This window comes from Vulpes vulpes, chromosome 14, assembly GCF_048418805.1.
Source record: "Vulpes vulpes isolate BD-2025 chromosome 14, VulVul3, whole genome shotgun sequence".
Taxonomy (NCBI): Eukaryota; Metazoa; Chordata; class Mammalia; order Carnivora; family Canidae; genus Vulpes; species Vulpes vulpes.
In genome coordinates, this window is record NC_132793.1 from 24,746,223 (window position 1) to 24,765,224 (window position 19,002).

At 47.2% G+C, this 19,002-nt stretch overlaps 1 protein-coding gene and 1 pseudogene across 3 annotated transcripts; one reads left to right on the forward strand and one right to left on the reverse strand.

The window, feature by feature from the left end:
- The first annotated feature begins 604 nt into the window (after positions 1-604).
- Positions 605-17,322, forward strand: PXMP4 (peroxisomal membrane protein 4). 3 transcript variants are annotated; one of them, XM_072736098.1, is made up of 5 exons: positions 627-931; positions 3,373-3,435; positions 6,979-7,177; positions 11,947-12,026; positions 17,119-17,322. In XM_072736098.1, the coding sequence occupies exons 1-5, from the start codon at positions 819-821 to the stop codon at positions 17,192-17,194; spliced, it is 531 nt and encodes a 176-aa protein (XP_072592199.1). In that variant the 5' UTR covers positions 627-818; the 3' UTR covers positions 17,195-17,322. The 3 variants fall into 3 exon arrangements, with proteins under 3 accessions (XP_025865663.1, XP_072592199.1, XP_072592200.1); XM_026009878.2 differs by lacking the exon at positions 17,119-17,322 and having other exon boundaries at positions 605-931; positions 11,947-14,556; XM_072736099.1 differs by lacking the exon at positions 6,979-7,177.
- Positions 7,453-7,550, reverse strand: LOC112928279 (U6 spliceosomal RNA; annotated as a pseudogene).
- Positions 17,323-19,002: the final 1,680 nt, after the last annotated feature.

Below are 19,002 nucleotides of genomic sequence, written 5' to 3' on the forward strand. Positions count from 1 at the left end.
AAGAAAATAAAAGAGAGGGCAGTGCTTCTTTAGATGGGACGTCTAGGAAGCCCTCTCTGAAGAGGTAGCATTTGATCTGAAACCTGAAGATGGAGAAGGAGCCCACCATGGGGGTCAGGCATACCCGTCAGGGAAACAGGTGCAAAGGCGCTGAGACAGGAGCCTTCTCGGCCTGCTCAAGGAATGGCAAGGAGGCCAATTTAGCTGGAGAGGAGTGAATGAAGGGGCAAGTAACAGGATATGAGGCTGGAGAAGGAAGGAGAGGCCAGGTTATAGTCCCTCTTGTGGACTGTGGCAAGGAGTTTGGATTTGAAGAATAAATGGAAGCCCTTGAGGCGTCATTTGATTCATGACTTAATAAGAAGTTTGCTATGGTCACGGTTACCCAACCAGAATTGTCTTGTGTTGAGGAGTCCTGGCTCCTCTCGGGGTCACTCCCCTAATTCTAGGGAGGGCAGCTCCTCTTTCAAGAAACCCCCCTCCAAGCACGCTGGAAACAGGTTTCGGGGTCGGACGAGACGCAGGTGCGGGATCCGGACCTCCCTCGCAGCGAGGTGGGCGGAGCCCGTGGCGATTGGCTACCCGCTTTCCCACCCTTCCCATCAGACCGCTCTTCGGGAAAGCGCGAGCCTCGGGTGCCCCCGGGAGCCGTCTGATCGGCTCTCCCGTGAGAGTGACAGCAGACGCAGCCTGTGAGCGCCGAGACGCGGCTGCTCGGCCCGGGCTGCGGGGCTGCGCCGCCGGAACCCGGGCTGTCAGTGCTGCTGCTGCTGCTGCTGCTGCTGCTGCTCGCCCGCAGCCCTCGCGCCTCCCGAGCTATGGCCGTCCCGCCGCAGCTGCCGGCTCTGCTCCACGCAGTCAATGCGCTGTTGCGCAAGCGCCGGTACCACGCCGCGCTGGCCATGCTTAAGGGCTTCCGGAACGGGGCAGTGTGAGTGGGGCCGTGGGGCTGCGCGGGGGCGGGGGGCTGGGTCCGGCTAGGGTCGGAGCCGCGGACCCTGGGCCCGTCGCCGCGCTGTTCTTGAGCAGCCCCAGCGTGTCTCCAGGCCTCGGAGCCCACCATCTGCACAGTGGGCGCTGGGGATTTGGGGTTCCATGCGCCTTCCCAGGTGGGGCAGTTTCGGGTCCTCCATGCTTTGCAACCTGGCCCACTTGCCTTGACCACCTCCCAGGCCAGCCCTTTCATCCCCGTTTGGGCCTACCTTCCCCACCACCTTGCTTTGTGATCTTGGGTGTGTCTGGCTTCAACGGTCCCTTTTGCACAAGGAGAAGTGGCCACTGGCATCTAGCAGGCCAGCGGCGCCTCTGTCTCTGCTCCCACCATTAAGCTGCTTGTGGGCTCCCATCCCGTTTTTCACTCCTCATCTGTATGGCTCTAGCTCTAAGCCCCCCATCCGGCCAGGGGAACTCCTGGGGCATAAGCTTGGGGAGTGACAATGACTAAAAGAAGCTACAGATGTTTGTTGGGCAAATTGATTCCACCCTGGCCATCAGATCTGCTGGAAAAGAGGTCTTGGGGTCATTTCACGTGGTTGGGAACTGGAGGGAAGTCCCCCTCCTTTAAAACTCATGCATAACAGCTATCTTTCATTGAGAGCCTACTGTGCTAAAAGGGGATGCACAGTAAACAAACCGAACAAAGATGTGTCTTCTTGGAGTTGACTTGCTAGTCACACTGTGGCATGGTGGTGAGAGTGCCTCTGGACTGCCTCTCTTCAAACCTTGGGGCCACCTATCTGTGCGCTGTTTGTTTTTTTTAAGATTTTATTTATTTGACAGAAAATACACAAGCAGGGGGGAAGGCAGAGGGAGAAGCAGGCTCCCTAGGGAGCAGGAAACCTGATTGGGGGCTGGATGCCAGGACTCCGGAGTCAAGACCTGAGCCAAAGGCAGTTGCTTAACCAGCAGAGCCACCCAGGTGCCCTTATTTAGAGAGAAGGCATGCACCAGGTGGGGAGGGGCAGAGAGAGAGGGACAGAGAATCTCAAGAGGACTCTCCTCTGAGTGTGCTGAGTGTGGGGCTCAATCTCACCACCCTGAGGTCATACCTGAGCCAAAATCAAGAGTTGGACATTCAACTTATGGAGCCACCCAGGCACCCCTCAATTATTCCTCAATTATTTTAATTTTAAAAGCAGTGCTTAACCGTTACAGGTCATTTTGGAAATATGGAAAAGTTTTAAAAGGACAATTGTAAATTCCCATATTCCTATAGCTCAGGGAACATGGCTAACAATATTGTGGTATATTTCCTTCCAGTCTTTTTTTAAAATCAATTTTTTAAAAGATTTTATTTATTCATTCATGAGAGATACAGAGAGAGAGGCAGAGACAAAGGCAGAGGGAGAAGCAGGCTCCATGCAGGGAGCCCGATGTGGGACTCGATCCTGGGACTCCAGGATCACACCCTGAGCTGAAGGCAGGTGCTCAACACCTAGCCACTCAGGCGTCCCTTTAAATCCATTTTTACAAAGCTGAGGTCCTCCTGTGTATAATAGTTAGAAAGAAATACATTTTGAAAAGGTAGAAGGAAGTACAATGTTACTCAGCAACTGCTTTAGGAACTTCGTTAACTTTAAGATTGACCAAGCGAAAGATAGAACTTTCCAGAAATGATCCAGAGTGTAAAATGCTGCAGAGAAGCTTGGAGCTCTGTGGCAATGAAAATATTGCCTTCACCTCTTCTGGTGGGTAAGGAGCCTCCATAGAGGTGCCAGCTGAGGACTTGGTGGCTACGTGAGGGGTAAGAAGGAGCAGTCTGGGCAGAGGGAACAGCCTGCCCAGAGGAGGGGAGAACTGGCAGGTCAGAGGAGCTCCAGGAAGGCCATGGGGCTTGAACAGGAGAAGAGAGGTGTGGGAGGTAGGAGAAGCAAGCAGGAGCCAAATCCTGCAGCACTTTCAAGGCTGTGGGAGGAGACTGGATTTTATTCTGAGTACTGGAAAAGTATAGGCAGCTTTTAAGTTGGGATGTGATATGATTTAAGTTTTAAAAAGATGAGTCTGACTCTACTGGGAAAGTCAGGGTGGAACTGAGGGAGCAACTCCAGTTGGGTGGGGACAGTGGAGGCCTTTGACACACATTGTCGCCTTTCATTTAAATTATAACCAGCCCTCTAGCTGGACGTCCTTTTTTGCTGTTAGGCAGACTGAGGCTGAGAAGTTAAATAGCAAGCCTGAGGGCGCCCCCCCCCCCCCGCCCCGAATGTGTCAGAGCTGGGATTTGAACCCAGATCTAACTTGAAAGCCAGCATTATCTCCCCTTCTAGGGTAACATTAGGATTAGGGCTAGAGCGGGGAACAAGGAGTCAGAGAGCCCAGAAAGAAAATGTGAGGCAGTGATGCTGTAGTAACTGTTTCCTTTCGTTTCTACAGCTATGGAGCCAAAATCCGGGCCCCTCACGCGCTGGTCATGACCTTTCTCTTCCGGAGTGGCAGGTACCCACCCCCTCTGCACACCTCTCAGACTGGGGGAGAGTCCGGTCAGCCCTCAGCAGCAGGACACCTGCAACTAGCTTCCTAGCTAGGTCTAGCCTGTCCACCTGACACCACCATCTCCTTAAGTATGACTCTGATTCTCTTATTCATGCTCAAAAACCACCCTGGCTCCCACTGTCCCCCAAAGAAGCCTAGCTTCATTCCTTAAGAGGCCCTCTGCGACTAGTCCTATTGAATCACTCTATTGTACGCCTGAAACTAATATAATAGTGTATGTTAACTATGATGGAATTAAAAACTAAAAAAAAAAAAAACAACAACAACCATAAGGCCCTCTGCTGCCTGGCCTCCACTGTAACCCACACTATTCCCTTGCACACTGGAGCACCCCTGGCACCCGGGACTTGCTGCCATGCCACGTGGGGTTCCACCTCCACACATTGCAGATGCAGTAACCCCCTCCAGGCATACTCTTTCCTCTTCTACCCCACCTTTATTTCCTTCCTGGCAACCCACACCAGTTATGTGAGGATCGCTTCCTTGGGAAAACTGTCCATGACCTACCTTGCTCACCCAGACTTCTTGGTCTTCCTCCATCCCTCATAATGTTGTCCTCATGGCACTTCTCGGAAACTACCCTGTCCTGGTTTGTAATGTATAGAACCTCACCTGGAGCTTGTAAGGAACATACATGGATAGCCCATCAGCCAAATCCAGCCTGCAAGATTGTCTCTCTCTCATTTTTTTCTTTTTTTAAAGATTGCTCTTTTTTTTTTTTTTAAGGTTATATTTATTTATTTGAGAGAGAGTGAGTGTGAGCAGGGGGAGGGGCCTAGGGAGAGGGAGAGGCAGATTCCTGAGTGAGCTGGGAGCCCTACACAAGGCTCAATCCCAGGAGCCCAAGATCATGACCTGAGCTGAAGTCAGATGCTTAATCAACTGAGCTGCCCAGGTGCCCCAGAATTTTTTTTTTTTTTAAAGTAATCTCTACACCCAACATGGGGCTGGAATTCGGCCCTGCTTTTGTATTTTTGCTTTTTTTGACTCATTGATTTTCTTTTTAAAGATTTTATTTATTTATTCATAAGAGACACAAAGAGAGGCAGAGACATAGGCAGAGGGAGAAGCAGGCTCCCTGCAAGGTGCCTGATGCAGGACTCGATCCTAGAACCCTGGGATTTTGACCTGAGCCAAAGGCATACACCACTCAACCACTTGAGCCACCTAGGTGCCCCTGATTTATTGATTTTTGTTTTTTTACCCTCCATTTTTTTTTAAGATTTTATTTATTTATTCATGAGAGACAGAGGCAGAGACACAGGCAGAGGGAGAAGCAGGCTCCATGCAGGAAGCCCAATGCAGGACTCGATCCCGGGACTCCAGGATCACGCCCTTAGCCAAAGGCAGACACTCAACCACTGAGCCACCCAGGCATCCCTACCCTCCATTTTCTTAAAATTGAACTCATTCATTCAAATGGTAAATATTTATTAAACATCTGCTATGTGCCAGACACTGTTTTAGGTATAAGGATAGAACAGTGAACAAAACAGGCAATGATCAAGGTGAGCAATGCTGGTTCCTCAGGCATTGGTGGTGGCAGTTAGGTGAGAAGTGATCGAATTCTAGAAAAAAAAAAGATTCTAGAAACACTTTTTTTTTTTAAGATTTTATTTATTTATTCATGAGAGATAGAGAGAGAGAGAGAGAGGCAGGCTCCGTGCAGGGAGCCCAATGCAGGATCACGACCCAGGCTGAAGGCAGGTGCTAAACCACTGAGCCACCCAGGGATCCCCTAAGATTTTTTTTTAAAGGATTTTTAGGGTAGGCCAGGTGGCTCAGCGGTTTAGTGCTGCCTTCAGCCCAGGGCATGATCCTGGAGACCTGGGATCAAGTCCTGCATTGGGCTCCCTGCATGGAGCCTGCTTCTCCCTCTGCCTGCCTGTCTGTCTGTCTTTCTCTCTATTCTCTGTGTCTCTCATGAATAAATAAATAAAAATCTTAATAAAAATAAAAAAGATTTGCAGAGAGCACGATGTGGGACTCAATCTTTGGACCCCGAGATCACGCCCTGAGCCGAAGGCAGAGCTCAACTGCTGAGCCACCCAGGTGTCCCTTAAGATTTCTTTTTTTATTATTCATTTATTTGACAGAGAGCAGGAGCAGGAGGAGGGGCAGAGGGAGAAGGAGGCTTCTCACTGAGGAGGGAGCCCAACGCTGAGCTGGATTCCAGGATGCAGTAACTTGAGATCATGGGAGCCTGACCTGAGACAAAGGCTGATATTTAACCAACTGAGCCACCCAGGTGCCCTCTAGAAACATTTTGAAGGCAAGATTAGCACCAACACTTAATAACTGAGAAATCCAGTTTTCTTTCATTAGAATTGGCAACAGTAGAGGCATGTGGCTGGGTCAGTCAGTACAGCATGTGACTCTTGATCTTGGGGTTTTGAGTTTGAGCCCCAGGTTGGGCATAATGTTTATTTAAAAAAAAAGAGAGATTAAGAAAAAAAAGAAAACTGGCAACACTGGGCACATGTTCCTCTGAGGCAAGAACCATCTGACTCTTGGCTATCTCCACTCACCTGGCAGACTTCCACATAGACCCACCTCAAGGTTCTCATCTAGCCTTGAGAGCACTTGGTTGCATCATCCTTGAATGACCTCCCAGAGTACACGTTGCCCTTCCCCTGTGTTCTCCTCACTGCCCCCTAGTGACTTAATTTTAAAGGATAAATAGAATCCTTTCCCAATTTAAAAAGTGCACTTTTCTCAGGATAAAGACAAAACAGCATGGCCCCACGCTCCCCACATTCTCTGCTTAGGCTTGATGGTTTCTCTCTGTCCCCTTACTCCCCACTCTCTGTCTCTCCTCTGGACCTTTGCACCTGCTGATCTCTCTGCCTGGTATGCAGTCCCTTTCCCCCTCTCAACCTCATTGACTCCTCATCCTTCAGATCATCTCTGGTCAAGGTCCAAGTTTGACCCTTGCTCTGTGATTTTTTTTTTCTCTGTGATTATTTATGTTTTTCTCTCCCATTAGATCACATACTCTATGAAGGCAGCAAGCATTTTTCCTCGGAATCATACCCCCAGTTCCAGTACATAGTAGGCTCTCCCTTACTCCTTCATTCATGTCTTCACCTGCTCATGCCAAAAAAGAAAACCCATTTATTGAGCACCTACTATGTGCCAGGCCCTGTTCTGGGCCCTGGGGATCAACAAGCCAGGTATAGACACCACTCTCTGGTAGCTTAGGGGAGTGGGAAGGGATTAAGCATATTAATGTCAGCTGGTATAAGAGCTGCGAAGAAAAAGTAGGAAAAAGGGAGAGAATGGTCAGGGAAGCCCTCTCTGAGGAAGTGGCATGGAATCGAGGCCTAAATCTGGTTGGGGAGAAGCCCTGAGGACATGGAGGCTAGAGGCCTGGGGTGGGTGAGTCCCGGCCTGAGCTCCTTGCTGGTTCAGGTTTGCATGCCCAATGGGTGAATGCCCCTGGAACAGTTGGGTCTGTGCTCACGGGGGCCCCCTGTATTTGTGCAGCTTCCAGGACAAGCTATGGACCATCCTGCAAGCCACATACACTCACTCCCGGAACCTCGCCTGCTTTGTGTTCACCTATAAGGGGCTCTGCGCCCTGCAGTCCCATGTGCAGGGCGACACCTACCAGGTGCACTCATTCCTGGCTGCCTTCATCGGGAGCTTGCTGGTGTTTGGAGATAACAATAACATCAACAGCCAGGTAAAGACCCTTCCCCAGGATAGGACTCAGGGCTTGGGGGGCTGGGTGGGGAGGCACACGGTCCAGGTATAAAATTTGGGTGAAGGTCAAAGAAGATGAGCTCTTTCCTCCCTTCCATATCTGAGGGTCTTTGATCCAGCAGTCCCTGTGTGACCTTGGGAAGGTCACTTTCTCTCTGTTTCACCATCTGTAAACCAAACAGCTTGTTGAAATTCATGGTTCCCCAAGTCAATATATGTGGTGTTCTCTGGAGCAAAGATTTTTTTTTTTTTTTTTTAAATATGGAATGCTTCATGAATTTCTGTGCTCAAGGGCCATACTAATCTTCTCTGTATCATTGCAATTTTAGTCTACATGCTGCTGAAGTGAGCACTGGAGCAAAGATTAAAAAACAAAGACACTGTGCAGTGAAATGAGAAAAAAAATGGCTCTGGGGGCACTTGGGTGGCTGGCTCAGTCAGTAGAGCATATGACTCTTGATCTCAGAGTCATGAGTTCAAGTCCCGCATTAGGCATAAAGCTTACTTTAAAAAAAAAGATGACTCTGGAGTAACATTTTCATAAAACAAAACTTATTGCACTCAAAGGATGATCTCTTATTCTGTATCCTGACATTTTTCTGGGTTAAAAACCCTTTTTCTTGTGAAATGAAACACTTGTTTTAAAGTCTTTCTTGGGTGACATGAAAAGTTGGCAGCCCCTCTCTTTGCCTCCCTCAAATTTAGAAATACTTTCAAATTCTAAGAATCATGTTTCATTTTTTTTAATTTATTTTTTATTATTTTTTTTATTTTTATGTATTATAGTCACAGAGAGAGAGAGAGAGGCAGAGACACAGGCAGAGGGAGAAGCAGGCTCCAGCACCGGGAGCCCGATGTGGGATTCGATCCCGGGTCTCCGGGATCGCGCCCTGGGCCAAAGGCAGGCGCTAAACCGCTGCGCCACCCAGGGATCCCATCACGTTTCATTTTTACATTTTAAAAAATGCAGACTGGGACACCGGGGTGGCTCAGCAGTTTAGTGCCTGCCTTCAGCCCAGGGCATGATCCTGGAGACCCGGGATCGAGTCCCACATTGGGCTCCCTGCATGGAGCCTGCTTCTTCCTCTGCCTGGGTCTCTGCCTCTCTCTCTCTGTATGTGTCTCTCATGAATAAATAAATAAAATCTTTTTAAAAAGCAGACTAAGCACCCCCTGTGTGCCTGGCACGCTTCTAGTGCTTGGGGGTAGGTCACAATAAAATTAGAAAGTATATTGAGGGATCCCTGGGTGGCGCAGCAGTTTGGCGCCTGCCTTTGGCCTGGGGCGCGATCCTGGAGACCCGGGATCAAATCCCACGTCGGGCTCCCAGTGCATGGAGCCTGCTTCTCCCTCTGCCTGTGTCTCTGCCTCTCTCTCTCTCTCACTGTGTGCCTATCATAAATAAATAAAAATAAAAAAAAAAAAAAGAAAAGAAAGTATATTGAAAAGATTGTTACCATCCCCCTCCAATTGTCAAGCCACTGTCCAGGAACACTTTAACTGTGTCTTGTGTGGCCCTTCAGAAATTGTTTGTGCTTGTGTCTGTACATGCCAGGGGTTTTCTACCAATGAGATCACACTGTTCTTTTTCTTCACAGAATAATGTGTCTGCGAGACCCTTCTTTCGGTCTGTCCTTCTTTTTAACATGAGCAGAGCTCTCTGTTGGGTGGGTGGACCAGTCTTGATTTCCCCAGTCTCTAGGTGGACACTATCTAGGGGCTCTCTAGCCTTTTGCCAGGACACACACACTAGCCTTCATCTTCATTCAGGCATCTCCTTACGCGTGTCAATACATCTGAAATTTACTTACCACAGAACTGTGGGATCTATAGATAGGAGAATTTGTATTTTGAGTTTCCCGAGGTTTGCTTTTTTGTTAAAAATGTCACTGGTTGGAGTGGCACCTGGGTGGCTCAGTCGGTTGAGCATCTGCCTTCAGCTCAGGTTGTGATCCCAGGATCTTGGGATCAAGCCCCACATTGGGCTCCTTGCTCAGCCGGGAGTCTGCTTCTCTCTCTCCCTCTGCCTGCCACTCTGCCTACTTATGCTTTTTCTCTCTGTCAAATTAATTAATTAATTAATTTATTTATTTATTTATTTAAAAAATAAAATCTTTAAAAAAAAAAGAAAGAGAAAGGAAGAAAGCTAGCAAGCAAGTGAGCCCTGGGCTAAGAACTTCCAAGGGCTAGGAATCCTGGTCATACCATCTCCCTCTCTCTTCCTTCCTTTCCGTGACCCCTGGCAACAACTACTCTGACCTCCATTTCTAAAATTTTGTCATTTCAAAAATGTTATATAAGTAGAGTCATTACAGTATGTAACCTTTGGGAACTGGCTTCTTGCACACAGCATAATTCCCTGGAGATTCATCCAAGTTGTGTGTGTGTATCCATAGATCATTCCAGGGCAGGGATGCACCACTCTTTGTTAAAACATTCACTTACTGAAGGACAACTGGGTTGTTTCCAGCTTTTGGCTATTAGAAATACAGCTAAGAAGATTCTTGTACAAGTTTTAGGATGACCATAGGTTTTCGTTACTCTGGAATAAATGCCCAAGGGTGCAATTGCTGGGTCATATGATACATACATGTTTAATTTTAAGATTTTTATTTTTACATAATCTCTATACCCAATGTGAGGCTCAAACTCAGAACTCTGAGATCAAGAGTTGCACATTCTACCTACTGAGCCAGCCAGGCACCCTCCGTGCATGTTTAATTTTTTTTTTTTTTAAGATTTTATTTATTCATGAGAGACACAGGAAGAGGGAGAAGCAGGCTTCCTGCATGGAGCCGGATGTGGGACTCGATCCTGGCCCCTAGGATCATGCCCTGAGCCAAAGGCAAATGCTCAACCAATGAGCCACCCAGGCATCCCTGCATGTTTAATTAATTAATTCACTCATTCATGATAGACACAGAGAGAGAGAGGCAGAGACACAGGCAGAGGGAGAAGCAGGCTCCGTGCCAGGAGCCCGACGCGGGACTCGATCCCGGGACTCCAGGATCGCGCCCTGGGCCAAAGGCAGGCACTAAACCGCTGAGCCACCCAGGGATCCCCCTGCATGTTTAATTTTTTAGGAAACTGCCAATGTATTTTCCAGAGTGACTGTACTATTTTACATTTCCATCAGGAATATACAAATGATCCATTTCCTCCACATCCTAACCAGCATTTGGTTTATCACATTTTTTTAGCCATTTTGATAGGTGTGTAGTGCTTCTCATTGTGGTTTTAATTTGCATTTCCCTAATGGCTAAACATTAGAGAACATCTTTACATGTGCTTATTTTCCATCTGTGGAACGAGTTCAAACATCTGTTTGCATCTTTTGCTCATTTTCTAATTGGATTGTTTCTTTTTTTACCATTGAGTTTTGAGAGTTTTTTTTTAATATATTCCAGATACTAATTTTTGTCAGATATGTGTTTGTAAATATTTTCTCCCAGCTGCAGCTTTTCTTTTCAGCCTTTTCATATGGGCTTTCACAACCAAACAATTTTAAATTTTGATGAGATCCAATTTATCAATTTTATTTATTTTTATTTTTATTTTTTTAAGATTATATTTATTTATTCATGATAGACATAGAGAGAGAGAGAGGCATAGACACAGACAGAGGGAGAAGCAGGATCCATGCAGGGAACCTGATGTGGGACTTGATCCCAGGTCTCCAGGATCGGGCCCTGGGTCAAAGGCAGGCGCTAAACCGCTGAGCCACCCAGAGATCCCCAATTTGTCAATTTAAAATTTTTTTTTGTGGATCGTGGTTTTTGGTGTCTGGTTACCTTTCAGTTTTTTTGTTTTGTTTTGTTTTGCTTTTTGTTTTTTGTTTTTTATTTTATTTTATTTATTTATTCATGAGAGACACAGAGAGAGGCAGAGACACAGACAGAGGAAGAAGCAGGCTCCATGTGAGGAACCCTATGGGGGACTCGATCCCAGGACCCCAGGATCACGACCTGAGCCAGAGGCAGATGCCCAACCACTGAGCCACTAGGTGCCCCTACCTTTCAGTTTTGAACCATGTAAATATATTCATTTTCTAAACATTTTAATGAACAAGAATGATAATTATAGAAATAAATAGCAACATTATAAAATACAGGGGTACCTGGGTGGCTCAGTTGGTTGAGCATCTGACTCTTGATTTTGCCTCAGGTCACAATCTCAGGGTCTTGAGATTGAGCCTTGGCGTCACACTCTGCGCTGGGCATGGAGCCTGCTTAAGATTCTCTCCTTCTCTCTTTGCCTCTCCACTCCCCCTTCTCTCTCTCTCTCTCTCTCTCTCTCTCTCTCTCTTTCTCTCTTTCTCTCTTTTTCCCTCTCTCTCCTTCAAATGAATAAATTAAAAAATCTTTAAAATACCTACTACCTACCACTTCAAATCTTCTTGCATACTAGCTTTGAAAAACACTGATCTAGGAGTTCCTGGCTGGCTTAGTTGGAAGAACATGAGACTCTTGAGCTTGGAGCCATGGGTTTGAGCTCTACATTGGGTGTAAAGATTACTAAAATTTATTTATTTAAATAAACTAAAAAGAAAGAGAAAGAAAGAGAGAGAGAGAGAGAGGGAGGGAGGAAGGAAGGAAGAAAGAAAGGAGAGAAGAAAGAAAGAAAGAAAGAAAGAAGAAAAGAAAGACACTGACCCAGTGTGCAGTAGATGCTCCAGTACCTCCAGGGGTTGGGCAGAAGATTCCCAGTGGCTGTGCCCTCCCATAATCCTCTGTCATTCCCTCCCTGCAGATCAACATGTACCTGCTCTCACGAGTCCTGTTTGCTCTATGCCGCCTGGGCGTGGAGAAGGGCTACATTCCTGAACCCAGGTGGGACCTATTCCGTCTGTTCACCGCAGTCGTGTGGGGGCTGGTGCTGTGGCTCTTTGAGTACCATCGGCCCACTCTGCAGCCCTCACTGCAGTCCTCCATGACATACCTGTACCAGGATAGCAATGTATGGCATGACATCTCAGATTTCCTCCTCTACAACAAGAGCCTCCCCTCAAAATAACATGGCCCTAAGGTGCTGATGGGGGCTTCTTCACTCGAGATTGGCTCCATCGGTGAATCATCCCAAAGGATCCTTCCTTCTCAAGATCATGATTCTTGGACTCCAACTTATATTGTCCCAGGGTTCCATTTGCTGAAGCAAAAGCACTGATTTCCACATCCCATTAGGTACTCTTGAATGGTGAATAGGGCTATGGAGCCTTGGACGTGATTCTAGCTGTGTTGCTGGCTACTGTGAGACCAGGGAAAACCACCCCCTCTGGGTGTCAGGGGTCATTGAGCTCAGAGGAGGGCCCTGAAGTCTCTTTCTGGTGGGTACGGTCTTCGACCATTCTATGGAACAGGGCTCCTTGCTTGTGGGCAGAAGGTTGCAAATATGTTTTTAGAAAATATTAAATTCCTCAGCTCAGGTGGTGTTCTATTAGAGACACTCTAGGATTCCACTGTCTAATAGAAGCATAGCGTGATCCATATATGTAATCGAAATTTTCCTTAGTAGCCACGTGAAAAAAAAGCAGAAGGAAGCAGGTGAGATTAATCTTACTTATATATTTTAACCCAGGATTTCTAAAATATTATTTTAACATATAAAAATTAATATAAAAGTTAGAGATATTTTATATCCTTTGTTCTTGTACTGAGTCTTCAGAATCAGGCATGTGGTATATACTTAGAGTGTGTCTCAATTGGAACCAGCCATATCTCAAGTGCTCTGTAGCCATGTGTGGCTAGTGGCTACCATATTGGATAACACAGATATGGAACACATTCATCCTTGCAGAAAATTCTAGTGGACAGTGCAGATATAGAGCTAGGGGGATATGAGTTTGAGTCCTCACTCCACTACTGTGTGACCTTGGGGAAGATTTTTAACCTCTCAGAGCCTTAGTTTCATGTAAAATGAAGATAATCCTAATACACATCCAGTGTCCACATTGGACTTGTATAATTATAAGAGCTGCTACTACTAATTACTTCAATTTAGTGAGCTCCTACTTCCTCCCCAGGTGCTTTGCAGATATTATTTTCAACCCATACAATGACCTCGCAGTTAGGTATTTTGATCCTCATTTCACAGATGTGGACACTGAGGGTCAGAGGCGGGAAGTAACTTGCCCAAGATAATACAACCATTATGATAGCCAAATCAGGGTTTAAATCCAGAGCTGTCTGGGTTCAAAACCCTTTTTTTTTTTTCCAGTGCCTTATGTTAAATTTAGAAACCTAAGCTATGCTATGCAAATATTAGCTAGTTATAGGATGGGTTTCAGAGGAGGCTGCAAACTCAGATGTCCAGAGGGGTCTGGCAAGGTGCATAAATGAAAATGCTGTGCAGGGGATCCCTGGGTGGCTCAGTGGTTTAGCGCCTGCCTTCCACCCAGGGCATGATCCTGGGGTCCCGGGATCGAGTCCCGCATTGGGCTCCTTGCATGGAGCCTGCTTCCCTCTCTGCTGTTCTCTCTCTCTGTGTCTCTCATGAATAGATAAATAAAATCTTAAAAGAAAAAAAAAAAAAAAAAGAAAATGCAGTGCATTAGGAAGTGATGGCAGCATGGGGAACTGGAAACTCACGTGCCAGTCTGATTTTTAAGATCACTGCGCCGGACAAATCAAACAGGTCTCCAGGAAGATTTGGTCCATGGCCCACCAATTTGGTCTAGTAGGAATACTTCAGTCTCTTTTTAGAAAGTACTAGTAGAAATGTGCACATGAGTCACTGGTGTTCTTATTAAAGTGTAGATTCTGACTTAGTGAGTTTGGAGTGGGGCCAGAGATTCTGTGTTTCTCACAGGCTGTTGGTGCTGCCGGTTTGAGCCATACCTGGAGTAACAAGGTAGTAGGGAATGATATGCAGCCAACTGTCATCCCGTTACAAATGAGGAAACTGAGTCACAGACCTGTTAGGTCATCACGATGGGATTATGTCTGATTCTAACAGCAGTGTTCTCAGCCATTATGTTGTGCTGCATGCTTGGAGAATCCCAAGGTCCTGGGGAGGAAGGAGGTGGCCGTCAGCAAGCAGATGCTGGAGGTGCTCCACCCAATCCCCTCTAGCTTACTGCTTTGCTGCACACCAGCCAACTTTTCCAACTGCCACTACTATATCTTTCTGCCTGAGGGCTCTCGCTTGCCACTGGCACCTGCTCTGGCACCCACAGCAGGTCTGGAGGATTAACACATCCGATAACTCTGAGGTGCGTGCTCCACACTGGCTCACAGAGTTCCCCAGCAGGACTGAACTATGGCTGCCTGCAATGGTCACTTGCTTAATAACTAGCCCCCCTTCCCTGTCTTGCTCATGCCCCTAACATGGGACCACTTCCCAAATAAACCACTTGTACTGAAATCCTTGTCTTGGGGTTTGCTATTGAGGAAACTCAAACTAAAATTGGCCTCTGGTGCAGCAAGCTGAGAGTAGGTGGGGGTTATGGACATAGGCTTTGGAGCAGGTGTGCCTGAGCTCAGCCTTGTTCGCTCGGGCAAGTGACTTAACCATTCTGTACCCCTGTTTCTTCATCTATAAAATAGGCATGCTAATATCACTCACTTCACATGATGGTCTGGTGGATTAAACAATATGATGAGTATAAAGTAAGCACTCAATAAATGTTTGCTGTTATTTCTAATATAGCATCCAAACATAGGAAGGGTGGTCCTAAGAACTGAGTAGCCCCTGCTTTTAGCCTCTCCTCTTTCTCAGCTGAAGGTAAAGCCTTGGCTCTCTGCCTGCCCAGCATCCCCCCACTGCTGCGGGGGGCTGCACCACCGACTGTCTCTGCTCTCTAAGAATAGGTTTCCCTCACAGATGGCATCTCTCTGGATCCTGCCAGAGCATCTGGTGCCTCCAACTGCTCACTCCAGGGAGCAAGGCTGTGTGGTCCTTGCTGAGGAGCAGAGCTCTGGCTTCCAGCAGACCTGGGAGGAGTCCCCACTTGGCTCCTTCCTAGCTGAGCTTCCATTTCCTAAGATCTGTAAAACGGGTGTTGCCAAAGGGCCCTTGGCACACAGTAGGCACTCTATAAATGCTAGGTCCTGAAATAGTACAATGGTTTACGTGTTTATTTAGCACCTGCCACATTCCTATGAAGTCTTCTGACATGCAAGACTGCAAAAAATAATTTTTAATCAATACCTCCTGCACAGTACAGAACTAACATGGTACAAAAGGTGTATCACAAGAAAAAGTCAGGCTCCCTCCTACATCCAAGCTCCACCCCCAAACTCCCTCTTTTACCAGGGGCACTCACTATCAGCACTTTCTAGTGCAGCCTTTCTGAGATATTCTGTGCACAGCCACCTATCTTTATTTTACTTTTTTTTTTCTTATAAAACTCACAACTCTGAAATCAAGACCTGAACTGAAATCAAGAGTCAGATGCCAGGACACCTGAGTGGCTCAGTGGCTGAGCGTCTGCCTTCAGCTCAGGGCATGATCCTGGAGACCCAGGATCAAGTCCCACATCGGGCTCCCTGCATGGAGCCTGCTTCTCCCTCTGCCTATGTCTCTGCCTCTCTCTCTCCGTGTCTTTCATGAATAAATAAATAAAATCTTAAAAAAAAAAAAAAAAAAGAGATGCCTAACTGGCTAAGTCACCCAGGCAGCCTTAAAGATTTTCGTTTAAGATTTATTTATTTATTTATGAGATGAATGCAAGTGGGGGAGGGGCAGAAAATCTGAAGCCTACTCCCTGCTGAGTATAGAGCCCAATATGTGACTTCATCCCACACCCCTGAGATCACTACCCTAGCTGAAATCAAGAGTTGGGCACTTAACCAACTACACCACCCAGGGGCCCCTAAAGACTTTATTTTTTAGTAATCTCTACACCCAATGTGGGGCTCAAACTCACAACCCCAAGATCAAGAGTTACATGTTCCACCAACTGAGCCAGCCAGGTGCTCCTGTCTTCTGAGAAGTGTTTACATTGCATTGTCATCTCAACTAGTCTTTGGCATTTCTTCCTTGCCCTCTGCATGTTCAGTTTCTCTTCAGTCAGTAGTCTAAAATGAAAGTGAGTCCTTTCTTTGAGCTGGCTCCCACCGCAGCTCCACCCCTGACTCGAATATCTCAGGCAGGTTCTTACTACCATCAGTGTATGAGATGAACTGCTCTAGATATCTGGAGCCTTACTGTCGATGACCCCAGACATTCAGGCCCATGGAGCTCCAAGTGAAATGGAAAGGACAAAAGTGAGGTTAATTTGGGGACCTTCTGCTGCTCCACTCCCAAATTAGAGATTATTCAGTGAGCCCATGTGATAGCAATGATTGACAGGTAGAGATGCCAAGAAACTGCCTCCTGTGATGCTCCCTGCTCCTGCCTTTCCCATCTCAGGCCCCAGAAAGAATCCTGGAGATGGCATTTCTTTCTCCATTGTTCACTTGGGTTCATAAGAATCAGGCTTTGAACCTGATGCCCTGCTAAACCAGAACATTGTGCAGCAACTCCACCTCCCAGAGTGTACCCCACATCACCACAATCTGTGGCTCCAGATGAGTTGCTTTCTTTAACGAATTAGGGGGTATTTATAAAAAGAAACGTTGTTTTTTTTTCCTTCCCTTGTCATGTTCCAGATGGATAGGGAGAGAGTGTGTCTTACTTCAGCCCTAAAGAGTATTTCAGGTGAGAGGGGTTTCACTGTAACCAGAGGGTCTCCTGTAGGACTTGCTCATGTTAGCTGCAGGCTGCATGGGCCCAGCTGGGGGATGGAGAGAAAGCTGGACTCTCTTCTGAGCATTGTTTTCAGAGAGGGCTTCCTAACCGAGGGCTCCCTGCTTTCTGTACCAGGACTCTGCCCCCAGAGCTTTGTAGATGTCACGATTTCATAAACAAGACAGGAAACCAGGCAAAATGGAAATGTAGGTCACAGGGTCTCTGTCGGAAACCATGTTCTCATTGCTTTTCCAGGCTTCTTCAGACTCTCCCTGTGCGCTTGGTGTCTGCTGACAGAAGGACCAGGGCCAGACCACATCGGCTCTTTTAAGACTCTCCTTTTTAGGTGGTCTTTTTAGTCTGTGTCATGAACCCCTTTGGCATCTGGTGAAACCTATGGACCCCTCTCAAAATGCTGTTTTTAAAACTCATTAAATAAAATACATAGGGGGCCCCTGAGTGGCTCAGTTGGTTAAGTGTCTGACGCTTGATCTCAGCTCAGGTCATGAGATCAAGCCCCACATCTTGGGCATTGAATCTGCTTAAGATTCTCTCCCTCTGCCCCTCCCCCCCCCTACTGCTCAAGGGTGCCCAATCTCTAAACAAACAAACAAACAAACAAACAAACAAACATAGGATTACAAAGACAAGAATTATATTGACTTGAGATAATTATAAATATTATACTTTTTTTTTACATGCTAAATAAATATTGGCAGGTCTAAAAGTGTCATGATTTCACAGGTGCCCTAGGCATAAACATATTTCAAGACCCTGCAGCAGCTGTGACAGGGCATGGAAGTAGCTGTGGTTTCTGTTGCTGTTAATAGGCCTCTGGTCTAGTGCCTGCCTGAAGTGCAAGTAGATGTTACATTGTAGTCAGAAGCTGGTGAATATATAGGTGTAATTTTTTTTTTTTCTAAGTTCCTGGAACTTGGGTTCATGGATCACAGATTCAGAACTTGAGACTGACCTTCCCAGCCTGACCACATGGCAGTTGTCATGCCCTGATCACAGGAATAATAAAAATACTGGTTGATATTGGCTGAGTCCTTACGAAGTACCAAGCAACCAGTGATATCGGGCGCTAGGACCCAGCAATGAAAGAGTCAGGTCCTGCCCACCAGAGACTTACAGTTCAGCCTGGGAAGGCTGACACATGAATACAAAAATAAGATAATTTTGGAGAATAGCGGGTTCTCTGAAGTCAGTAGTCAGGGCACTGTAATAGAATGACTTGGAAGGGGAGAGAACAAGAGGGTCTATTTTCCAGGAAAGGCCTCCCTGAGACCCATGAAGAGGAGAGAGCCATGCAAAGATACAGAGGAAGGGTGTTTCCAGCACAGGATCTGCAAAGTGTGCAGAGGGAACCAGCTGAAAGCATTCCAGGGCCTGGCAGGAGGCCTGTGTGGCTGGGACAGAGTGCAGGGTGGGGGTGTGCTGGAGGGCTGGAAAATGGAGGCTAAGAAGCTGGCTGGGCCTATCAGGAAGGCTTTGTGGGCCCGAGTAAGTAGTTTGGGTTTTCTTCTAAGTGTTCTGGGCAGCCTTTGGCAGGTTTAAGCATGGGAGGGATGTGATGTGCTTTACATTTTGGAAGGATTCTTCTCACTACAAGTGGAGAAGGGTGTAGGGAGCCAGGCTGGCAGCAAGGATCCAGTAAGGGAGCCATGCAGGGGTCTGTGTGAGAGAACATGGCTGTTTGGACCAGAGTGGGCTTATGAGGTAGAGTGAAGTGGGCCCATATGGGGTGTAATTTGGAGAGACTGTGGCCCAGGGCTGGGGGTGGCGAGGAAGAGGGGTGTAGTTGAATGACCCCCGTGTTCCCCCTCCTTAGGCCTTGCCCCCCCACCTGAGAAAGGGAAGCCCTGACCTTGCCCCCCCTTGCTGCTTCAGCCCCCTATAGCCCTGGGGCCCCTGGCATGCGGGCTTCCCAGCTGGCCCCAATTGTTGTTACTCCCCAGGGAGTCATGGGAACACACTCCCCCTGCCCCCTCCAGCCCCCTCTTCCCAGACAGGGCCAGGCCCTAACAATGCCCCCTCAGCCAGCCAGTGGCCTGGACACAATGCCCCTGATTCGGTTCATTGCCAGCTCCAGGAGGCCTGCTGGGTTTCCTGGCCTGTTTGGCATATATATAACTA